A 12,200-nucleotide genomic window follows, 5' to 3' on the forward strand; every position below is an offset into this window, starting at 1 on the left:
AGTTGTATTTTTCGCTCTTCTTCCGCTTCAATCTGACCACACCCACGACCAATGAGTGAACAGGAGCTAAGCTTAAGTCACTCCCTACTCCAAAGTGGGGGGCCAAAAAAGCAGAGACCGGCCTCGAAAAAATGCCGGTGGAAACGCACGTAAAGCAAGCTGAGTAGAGTGGAGCCAGGACCTTTAGAGCCAGTGGAAAAGGGGCAAAAGTGTTTTTTGAAACCAGGCAATCAAACTCCTTCAAAAAGGAATCTCAAAACATAGCGTTACTTAGCCTGATAGCCAGAAACCAATCACACTCTCCGTTCTATAAAACTTATTCTCTGCACTTGAAAGTCACTCCTTTCTAGTGCTTTCCTGTAAGCTTTTTATGGGTTTCTCCGGTTAGGAGAGTGTACGTCTCCAAAGAAAATTTTCTTTCCATCCAGAGACCTAGCTATTTCTGATCTTAAGTTTTATATTTCTATAGTTTATCTCTTAAGCATTCAAAGGGGGAAGGCGCATGCACAATTGTCATTGCTCGTTTAGATGGCCGGTACTGCCCTTTTCATTCTATGGTCAGATTCGCTCTCAAATGTCATAAGCTTGGCTCACCCCTAAAGCCTCTGTTCCTAACGCCTGAAGGCTCTCCCATGTCCTCCTCCTGGTTTCTAAAAATTTTAAGAGAGATTTTAGCATCATACAACCCTCCCCCAAGCCAATTCTCAGGTCACTTCTTTAGGATAGGGGCAGCTACATCCGCCGTCACTCAGGGCATCTCCTCAGCATCTCTACAGCAGCTTGGTCGCTGATCTTCCACAGCATTCTTTTCATACATCCGTCCAAATCTCTCCTCCGTACTAGCCGCTCAACGTTCTCTCAGCGCCTAGGTAAGCGCATCGCAATTAACTGGTGGTGGTGGTCTACCTCATTTTCATCCAATATTTTATCTTAAAATCCAATTTCACTTGTCCGCATCATTTTCTCCCTCTCCTTTTCTCGTCTTGTAGGCTTCTATTATCTATTTCGTGATCAACCTTTGTCTTCCTGTTATGCTTCAATGCTTCTCTATCAATCTACCTCATAAGTCCCGTCATTCACCTTGCATTCTCGCTTTATTTCCATATTCATCCTGGTTGGCTTCCCTTTAGCAGCTGGCTTTCACTACCAGCATCCCTTAGCTTCCGTCTAGTAGCTGACCTTTATCTACCGTCATCCCTTAAATTCCCCTTAATAGCTGGCCTACATCTACCAGCATCCGATAACTTCCGTTTAGCAGCTGGCTTACATTTACCAGCATCCGATAAGTTTCCCTTTAATAGCTGGCCTTCATTATCAGCATCCCATAACTTTATATAGTAGCTGATCTTCATCTTCCAGGATCTTATACACTCCCTTTATTTGCCGGCTCATTTATGCCTCAACTTTTCAGTCTAAACCTTTATTGCTCATGTATTTATTTATTTTTTTCCCCACTAGGCATCCATCAGTTTCCCTTTCACCAGAACTCGGCCTCGGCATCCTATTTCTGGGGGAAGACGCCTCTAATCCTCACCCTAAGCTTCTCATCCAAGCTCATTGCTATTCACAGCACTCAAGTCTTCTGCCGAGGTCCAAGCACCAAAATCTTGTCTTTCATGTCTAATAAAACTATTTAATTTGTTGCACACTCGAACAAAATTGATGTCGAGACATGCGGTGGTTGTAACTTTTCTTTACTTTCTTCTTTTCTTCTGAACATACAAAAACACATGTGTCAGTTCGACGTGCGTTACACATAATCTCGCGTCTGCTTCTCCGTCTCCCTAAGTCACTAACTGAAACTTAGGACCCGAGGCTGCCCCAAGCGCCTGTTGAAAACTAATCTTTTTCAACCCTCGCCTCTCTCTCAGCTAGAACCGTTATCATCAATATTCAGCTAACCATCGACAATGAAACAGTGCTTTTAGTAACTAAACAAAACAAAATATTCATAGGAAGGAGAATAGAATAGCGTAATAAAAGGGGGGGGTCCTTTGACATAAAGTCCCCAACAACTGGTCCCCCACAAATTGCAGCTTTTCTCTGTGTGAGTTTCTCCAGGTTGAAATGACACTTAGCTCAAGTTTATTTACCCTTAGCTCAGGTTTGTACATTGGAATCTAAGGTTCTTAGCAGTTTGACCCTCTAAAAGACAAACACAAGAATTAAACACACAGTACTTCAGTTTAATGTGTTTTTATTACAAAAAATGGACCTTTACAAACTATTTACAGACGAAGGAATAAGTAAAATAGTGTCAGGAGTTTTATAATAAAAAGGATGACTCCTAAAATACTGTCAGGTCTAACATGAAAGCTTATATTTTTCTTTTTTACCTTCGCCAAGGGGGTTATGTTTTTTGTAGCGTATGTCTGTGGACAAGATTACTCAAAAAGTTCTGAACAGATTTTCATAAAATTTTCAGGAAACGTCAAACATGGTACAAGGAACAAGGTAACCACCTCGAAATAATAAAGAAAAATTAAAGTACTGCTGAACAATGAGTTTAACTGTTAAAAACCCAGAATAAATGTTAAATAATTTTGACACCAAACCATAATGACCAACCAAGGACATTAAGATCAAACCATCAGGAGGTTTTTCCCTCCAACATGCAGTCATTGACCCAAACAAGAGGAGGACGTTCCATGTTCACAGGCTGGATTCCTGTGGACACATGAGAGACCTTGGAACACCTCAAGTAGAGCTTCAGCTAGTCGGCGCTATGTACCTCAGGGCTGACGGTGGTCTGGCATCAGTGTCCCAGGAGTTAATATCACCCAGAGGATTTTCTCAGATGGAGGAGAACCTCATAGATGAAGTTGGAGACAGGTTCAGCTGTCTGGTTTGCTCCGTCTTAGCTTGTAAGATCAGTTACAAAGGCAACAAAGTTAATCTGAATTATTTCCCTAAAAGAAGTCATAAAAATATCAAAAAGGTCTGTTTGATAAAATAAAGTTCAGTCACTTCAAATGGTAAATCACAAAATTAGTGAGAGGAAACTCCTCTTCTTACGGTTGAAGTTAGAGGAAGCTAGCCCGATACCATATCTGTGTTAAAGTTTAGATAAGGAAGGAAACGTGTGGTCAGCACTGCCTGATCAGCCCTGACCAACAGGGAGAGTCTCTGTCCTGATGACTGTTCAAAAAGATTTTAGAGAGCGTTTTAAAAGAGCAATGGGCCAAGAAATGATTGATAAAGACAGTTTTATGTCTTCCTTTGACCTTTAGGGTCATGTTTTGACTGACCAATTAAGGAAAGATACATTTCTCTTCTGCACTTTGTCTGAAGGAAAAATACTGAGAAGTATTTTAACTTCTAAGAAATCAAAAGTTTAAACTTTCAAACTCTACCTTTCTAATCCTCTCATCCACTTAGATACTCAAAAGTTGTGAATACCTCAGTACCACAATGAATCAACATTTGTAAAGACATTACTAGCAGTGTAACAGTTTGAACATCAACACCACATGTAAAGATTAACAATGAGAGAATACATGAGGTTTCAACCTCAGATGTTGAAGGAAGAGAACAGGTTAAATGAAACATCACTAATTAAAACAAATACACACATTTAAACCAAGAAAGCACATCATGTTCACATATGAAAAACAAGAATGAACAAAGAAAAATTATTTAGCTTCCATGAGTGTTGTGCTTATTCAGAGTTTCACTGAAAGTTAGGCACACTGACAAACTTCTTGCTATCAGGGTCACTGGGGTCATCAAAATTTTAGGGTCCAGGCTTCTCGTTACCATGGAGTCAGGATTAGAAGTCTGTGCGTGGCTGGAATCATCACTCTTGGAGGATGTTCTTTCAATGGTTTTATTTTGTATAAAAACAAACAAACAAAATCACAGACATGCCACAAAACTATTATTTTTCAAAATTCCAACCTTCTGGCATTAAGAAACAATAATAAATAAATATAATTGTTGTGGTCGGTCAGAGCTTTTTTTAGATCAAGTAGAGGAAAAACTATGGAGTCACTCTGTAATATAATTCTAAATCAGATTAAATGTGTTCATTAGTCTTCATTTAGAGAGCTCACACCTTGGGGAGCTGTTAAACAAAGCAGATTGACTGTGTCTAAAATCTGAACCAAGTACAAACAAAACAGGAAGGTTGTAAAAGGGAAGCATAATGGTAGACCAAGGAAGACATCAAAGTATCAAGATAGAAAACTTAAAGCAAAATGTCTCAAAAACAGAAAACGTACAATGAAACAAATAAAACAAGTGGACAGAAACTGGAGTCAATGTCTGTGGCCAAATTATAAGAAATCATCTAAAAGAAATGGAAGAAAAATGAAACAAAAGCCATCATTAACACCTACCGTATTTTCCGGACTATAAGGCGCACTTAAAAGCCTTCAATTTTCTCAAAAAACGACAGTGCGTTTTATAATCCGGAGCAGTTTATATATGTAAGAAGTCGTAATGTTTTAGTAAAAAACATTAAACATTGGTAAACTACAAAGCTGCACTGCTTGCAACATTAGGCCCCCACATACTCAGGCATACTGTGAGTACTCCGTGAGCCTTGCGGACTCCGGGCAGACTGTCTGCGGACAGTTGAGACTTCATACTCGAGTGTACAGATTGCCTAAAATTCTCCCATGACTAATTTCAGTCATGGTGTCACCGGACAAGGAGGAAGAGATCGATTGCCTCTTAGCTATAAAAAAAACAAAAGAAAAGAAGGTGCCTTTATCTGTTTCTTCACCACCAGGGCAGCCACCGCACACCTGTCAGCACTGCACAGAGAGCAGCAGTCATGCTGCGGGCTGGCGCCGATTCTTACCTGAGAGCGGTTGGTGTCGCGCACAAAACAGTTCGATGTGAGCACCGTTTCTCACCGGGCAGTTTATTGTGCGACACAGAGTACGTGTATGCGGTCATAAAAATTTATCCTTGCGCGGACAAGTCTATGGTTGAGTCGGCCTTGAGTATGCGCGGACCTCTGCTGAGTGAAGTATGCCTATAGTGGGGAAAATACAGTAAACAGAAATTTATGAAGATGACTGTCTGAAGAAAACATGTAAATTTCCAGTCACTGATGATCTGAGCCTGCATGTCAGGGAGAGATAAATAAATAAATACAAAAAATACCAAAATGGACACATTTTAATTTCATTAGTTGAAATAATGTTTGGGGATGATGGCTTCCTTTTTTAAGATGATAATGCATCTCACCACAGGGCAAACAATGTGAAAACTTTCCTTCAAGGAAGACATAGCCTTTTCCCATGGGCTCAAATCGGCTCTACTCGGGTCAACTCAGCGCAGGTTCAGAGCCTTTCCATTGGGTGGTGTCACCCACTTTCAGCTTGCTTGTTAGAACATACCTGGCCAAGGTTCCAAGTGAGCCGAGTCAAGCTGAAGATTTGACATCAGTAGACTGCAGGCCATTGATTGGCCAGAGAGCAATGTCAATCACAAGAACATCATCTTGCAACTGCAGCATTTGCTTTTATTGACTTTAGGAAAAAAAATGGGAAAAAAAAACATATCCAATAAAATGACAGCTTGTAAACCAACACCATAATACTATGAGAAAGTACAAACATTTTAGTGCTTTTTGACTGATGACAGAATTCAGACTAGACCTGGGGTGGCAATTATTTTTTCCATGGGGCCACATGAGAAACAGGAAATATTGTGGAGGACCAGGACAAAAGGCTGAACTCAACTCTGCATAATATTCTTTGTATTTCATTATTTAAAAAAAGTAAATGGCATTGTTTTGACAAGCTGGTAAAACTGGTAAGAGTACGTTATGATCAGGCAATGAAAAAGTGAGGTCTTACAAAAATTGTTATTTATTCAATCAAATTTCAAAAAACGATGGGTAACAAAATGTGAATGCTTTTACCATTTGTGACTCATTATATTATATTATTTTTACTCACATTCACCCCAAAACCAAATTTGAGTTTTAGTTATTGTAGGAAAGAGGTTCTTAGTTTTCTAAAGACATCAAAATGTTGTTTTTGTACCCAATATTAGGCAAGATATATCATATAACAATGACTGTTACTGAACTGTGATTTTGAGAAAAAGGCTTTAAATGTGTCCTAAACTTCATCACTGAGAATGTTTGTTCACATATACAGGTAGACCCAAAGAGAACAGACATCTTCTGAGCATGTCTCCTCGTGTTTGGGGAGTTTTCCTCCTTGAGAGAAGAGTAGAAATCCAGCAGAGATCCTGATTTAAAGAGCTCTGCCAGTACTGCATCAGACTGCAGGTCAATGAGTTCCAGCTGAACATCACTGCATAAATTATCCACACTGATAATTTCATCCTTGATTATTCTGAGATCTTAAAATCCCCTTGAAAACTTACCAATCAGTGCTCCTATTATGGATGAGTACCTGTGGAGGTGATCAGCTGATAGTGTGACTTTTTTCAGGGTTTGAATGGGAGTGAGAGTGTTGCTCTCCAGTTGGCTTGAAAAAAAACTGCAACTTTCTCCTGAAAGCCTTCAACTGGCTGTGCATTTCATGGACAAAAAGACCCTTGTCTTGAAGTTTGGTATTAGGTTCATTTATCAGTGCGCTCACATCAACAGCAAATGCAAAATCTGCCATCAAGTCCTCATCTGAGAGCTCTCGGATGTCTTTGCCTTTTTTCTCACAAAAATCTGCTTTCAGGTCCTAAACTCTTTTAGCACTTGGGTCAGGCTGAGTTATCTGACAGCTGTATGGTAGCCGATGTCATTATGCCCAGTCTCCTGATTCAATGCTTGTGCATGATGAAGTTAACAATTTTAGTTACAATTTCAATAACATAGGTAATTTTTAGCACAGACTTGCACACTGTATGCTGGTGTATAATACAAAGCAAAAAGACCAACTTTTTTATCTGTATCGATTTCAGTCACTTTATCTTGCATACAGTTCAAAAGACTGATATTTCTCCCCATCAGATTTGGACAACCTGTCTGTTGTGACACCTGCCAGTCTGTCCCATTTCAGTCCCAGCGTGTCAAAGCATACTTTTACCTCCGAGAACTGATCCCTCCCTGTCGTCGTCCCTCTCATTGACTCCTCATTGACCTTTCATTACCAGCTCCTCTGTAATCTTGGAAGTCCGTTATCCCACACAAATGTTTGTCACACAAATAACTGGGCTGTGTCATGTACCGTATTTTCCGCACTATAGGGCGCACTGGATTATAAGACACACTGTCAATGAATGATCCATTTTATAACTTTTGTCATATATACAGCGCACCTGACTATAAGGCGCATCGTCGTGCCCCTCCCAATTTGTGTAACTTTGCGTGGACTGCGCATGCCGTGCTCCATTCAAAATGGAGGATTTTGGTGCTTTAGCGGTGCTGGTTCGCCTGTATCAGCGTTTATATGATCCCTCTATGAGAGATCACAAAGATAATCAAACGGTTCAAAACTCAATGAAGGATACTGCACTGACGTAAGTGTCAAGTATAAACGCCTACAACGCTTGCTCAGGTCCACATGCCGTGCACGGAACCCTGCGTGACTATAACTGTGCCTTAATGCTGCAAGCAGTGCGGCTTTGTAATCTACTAAAACATTACGACTTCTTACATATATAAGGTGCTCCAGATTATAAGGCGCACTGTCGTTTTTTGAGAAAATTGAAGGCTTTTAAGTGCGCCTTATAGTCAGGAAAATACGGTACATCACAGCTCTCGTCCAAAGCCAAGGAAAAAAAATCAAAACTTGCCACTTCACGTTGCAGCTGAAGCTCAAGCTCCAGCTTCCCTGCAATGTCCTTGATCATTCTTGTCGGACTTGCTCAAATGCTTCATTTTTTCTAAGGCATATTAGTACTGCAGAGTCCACCAAGCACTCTTTGACAAACTCCCCCTTCGAGAATGGCTTACTGTTTTTAACAATTCTGTGGGATGTCACAAAGCTGGTCTTGGCTGCTGCATCCCTGGATGTGTGAAGCCTGGTTAAAAAAAAAAAAGCCTTGTTGCTTTTGTAGCTTAGCTAGCAAAGTTTCTGATGTCAGCGTCCTTTCAGTGTCAGTCATGTTTTGGTATTTCTCCACGTGTTTCGTCTCGTAATGCTGAATTAAACTGTAATCCTTAAACATGGTGATCTGCTCTCCACAAACTAAACACAAGGCTTTGCCTCTGACTTCAGCAAATAAATACTTAGCAGTCCACGTTTTGTTAAAAACCCTGTATTCAGCATCTACCCTTCTGTTTTTATTGCATGAAGGGACATTTTTTGAAGGCTAAAGTCATCTTGTGACCTGCTTGTGACAATTAGATTCATGTGCATGCACTGATTTATGTGTTGCGTCATTATGTTTGTGAATAAAAAACAACTTCAAAAAAAAAAAAGAAATGCAACTTTAGTCCGTGCATATGTTAAAATTACAAAATATGTTTAGTTTGTCATTTGTAATTAATCTTACACGGGCTGGTCAAAGTAAACCAAAGAGTTGTATGTGGCCCCAGGGCCGTACAAAGCCCAGGTCGGGACCAAATTGACTCTATTTAAGGGTTCCGACTGGCAGAGGGAGAGTGGCTTCTATTCGGCCCCAGCATTTTTGTAAAATAGTGTTTATTTGTGAACTTTATTTCAATTATTGTTAATCTGTGACACTAATACATACTGGGACTGTTTTTATGGTGAGGGATGTAAAAGCTAGATGTTATTTTACCCCGAGTTTTCACAGTGCAGAGAAAGAACCTAATATTTCAAAAGTATGATGCAGGGCCAATATTTCATTGGATTTAGTGGAGCTACATCAATAAAATCATTTCTCACATGCATCAGCTGTCTCAAATGTGACTCTTCATGTGACTCAACAAGTCACTTTTTTGCCTAAAACTTTTGTCACATTCTTTGCAAGAATATTGTTTCTCACCCGTGTGAGTTCTCATGTGGGTCATAAAGTTACTCTTCTGATTGAAACTCCTCCCGCAATCATTGCAAGCATACGGTTTCTCACCTGTGTGAATCATCATGTGTGACGACAAATTACTAATTTGACTGAACCTCTTCCCACATTCCTTGCAAGAATACTGTTTCTCACCCGTACGAGTTCTCATGTGTCGCAACAAATTGCCCTCAAGACTGAACCTCTTCCCGCATGCTTTGCAAGAGTACGGTTTCTCACCTGTGTGCGTTCTCATGTGACGAGCCAAAACACTGAGATATTCAAAACTTTTACCACATTCTTCACATGAATATGGATGTTTGTTATTATGAGTTCTAATGTGGGACAACAGAAGACTATTTTGTTTAAAAGTTTTATCACATAATTTGCAAGAATAAGCCTTTCCCTGTAAGTGAACCTTTTTGTGACGGTTTAATGATGACAAATGAGAAAAACTTCTTCCACAGCTATCACAAGCATATGGTTTTCTCTCATCTGTGTGACCATGTCCACTTGTGTTACCAAGGTCAGGTTTCTCACCTGCGTGAAGTCTGCTGTGATTTCTCAATGAGGACGTTTTTGTAAACGTTTTATCCCAACTGTTACATTTGACTAAATTCTGACTTGGTCCTGGTTCTACCTGTTTGCCTCCATCTTGATCTTGATCCTCTTCTACAGGAGACAGGTGAGAGTGGAGCTGGTCCTTGTTTGGTTCTGCTTCACTCTGGTCACTTTCTTTGTCAGTAGGAGTCACCATAACAAACTGCTCTTCATCCTTACTGATGCAGAGTTCTTCCTGTTCTTCTTTAATCTGTAGGGGATCTGGTTCTTCTTTAATCTGTAGGGGATCTGGTTCTTCTTTAATCTGTGGGGGATCTGGGTCTTCTTTAATCTCTGGAGGTTCTGGCTCCTTATCCATTCTGCAGTTCTTCTCCTGGTCCCAGAGCTGCTTGTCCATCACAACCTCCTGCTCCAGTTCTGGAGGGACAATAGAAAAGAAATTAACTATGATAGAACAAATAAACACATTTGAGCAAATAAGTTTTAAACAAAAACTTTAGCATGGCTATACAACGCAAACATTTTATACATATGCAGGTTAAATCCCTCACATTAACTCTGTTTATCCGTTTTTTATTTAATGCTTGTTAGACAGGAGGTGGAATCAGTGGATTTTTGTTTCAGCTAGACTGAGATTAATTGCAGACTTTTTAACTAAGGATTTTCAAACATTTTGGAATATTTGGTAGCACTTTATAATAACCACACTTTATTTAGCCTTATTTAAATAATTATTAAATAATTATTGATTAATTAACCTTGCAAACATCATTAATTAAGGATGAGTCATACTTAATAAGCTATAATTTGACACATTAATAGTTAAGGCAGTTGCTAGTAGTTAAGTGTTTTTGTGAGCCCTTCTAAAATGAAGACTATTTATGCATTATTAAAGGGGACCTATTCTGTTTCCTTGAACAAATCAGGATAGGTCTGTGGGCTGTACAAAACATGTTCATTACATTTAATACACAAAATCATTCTCAAATATTGTGATTTCACCTGATCAGTTCTGCCTGTTTTGAGCTCATTTTAGAATAAGCGGTTTTAGGGCAGCTTCACTTTTATGCAAATAAGCTGCTGTTTGCCACGCCCCCAAACTCAGTGTCTGTTTTTTTGTACTTGGACTGTTTCTAGAAGCAGTAGATACCCAAATGGAAGTACAAAAACATGCAAAAAGTGAATTTTGGATAATAGGCCCTCTTTAAGTATTTGTTAATGTAGACAAAACACAAGTTCCTTTTCACCTGAAAAGGTGAATACATGTCTAACACATTGTTTGAAAGTACAGTTATCTGACCATTTACATACATATACACATCAGGCTCTTGAATATTTTTAAGAGCAGAAACCTTCATGCTGTCTCACTCTGCTGCAGGAAGACCTGGGGCCCCATGGAAAAAGACTTGTATGGATTTTCTGCTGAATCTTGGCGTAAATCAAGAAAACTGTACGCACAAAAAGTTCAGATGTATTTTGGGGCTTTCTAAAGCTCGTGGCTGGAAATTTTCCAGAGTGTTCAAAAATTCCATTTGAGCGTCCTAAGAGGGTAAAAAAAATGCCATTTTCTCAAAAATTGCCATAAAATAAATGAAGTGTAGATTAAAAAATAATAAAGAATTGTAGAGTTCTGTAAAATCATTGTTAACATTTGGGTCAAATGAGAGATTACCATCAAAAGTCACCCCCGCATTTTTAAGTGGGTTTAAAGCAAGAGGTAAGGGGACCCAAATGACCAGTAATCTGAGGTACCAGGTTTTCCAGGGCAAAGAGGACCTGTTTTTTATTTATTCAACTTATGAGAGTTATTATTCAACTAAGATTTAATATTGTACACACACACACGTTGTAGAATAATTTATAAATAAACTGAGGTTTAAAAGTAAGTAAAAGCTGAATATCATCAGCATAACAGTGATAGGAGATGACATTAAAAGGTTTGAAAGCAGATAAAGCATAAATAAAATGGGGCCAAACACAGACCCGTGTGGAACACCAAGCTTAAGAGTAACTGATGCTGATTCAAAATTAGATTTAACAACAGAGATATTTCTAAAGGGTAAATAAAAATCAAACCAATCCAAAGCCATACCCAAAATGGCCACCCAACCCTTCAGTGTCTGAAGCAGCACCAAGTGATTCACAACATCAAAGGCTGACGTTAAACCTAGGGTAATCAAGACTACAGACTCCCTTGCATCCCTGCACATCAACAAGTCACTCTGAGGAGAGCAGAGTCAGTAGAACTGGCTCTTTGAAAATCTGACTGAAATACCAAATTCCTCAAGAGCATCTCAAAGCTATGGTGCAACTACCTTTTCAAGAAATCTGTAACTGAAGGAAAGCTTTAAGATGAGTCCATAACTGCTAAGTGCTGATAAATCTAACGTAGGTTTTTTTTAGAAAAGGGAAAATACAGCATTTTTAAATGATCCAGGGACCTGAGTTGAAGGGAGAGAACAGTTTCTAAATGTTACAATGAATGAACCAATAATACAGGATACAGCTTTAAACAGTTATGATGGAATAATGTCTGAAGCACGTGATGTAGGAGTCATCCGATCAACTAGTTTGAAGAGATTTAGGGCTGAACGCTAATGCTAGATATTTTCTTTTTTTTTTTTTTTTCTAGTTGGCCTCCCTTCTCCCCTTACAGCCATCCTCTCCACACCATTATTGAAAACTATTTATTCTAGTGATTATCAAGTGGAGTGTTTATTATATACATATATATATATATATATATATATATA

At 39.1% G+C, this 12,200-nt stretch overlaps 1 protein-coding gene across 6 annotated transcripts in view; it reads right to left on the reverse strand.

The window, feature by feature from the left end:
- Nucleotides 1–2,180: 2,180 nt before the first annotated feature.
- LOC108228855 (zinc finger protein 391-like) overlaps nucleotides 2,181–12,200 on the reverse strand; it is a 15,542-nt gene continuing 5,522 nt past the window's right edge. For 5 of the 6 annotated variants that reach the window (XM_037978319.1, XM_037978321.1, XM_037978317.1 and 2 more), the window contains one exon: nucleotides 2,181–9,864. In XM_037978319.1, coding sequence (XP_037834247.1) covers nucleotides 8,789–9,864 — 1,076 coding nt within the window. In that variant the 3' untranslated portion in view covers nucleotides 2,181–8,788. The remainder of the gene's footprint in view (nucleotides 9,865–12,200) is intronic. The other variant, XM_037978322.1, reaches the window with a different exon arrangement.

This window comes from Kryptolebias marmoratus, linkage group LG11 (genome assembly GCF_001649575.2).
Source record: "Kryptolebias marmoratus isolate JLee-2015 linkage group LG11, ASM164957v2, whole genome shotgun sequence".
NCBI lineage: Eukaryota > Metazoa > Chordata > Actinopteri > Cyprinodontiformes > Rivulidae > Kryptolebias > Kryptolebias marmoratus.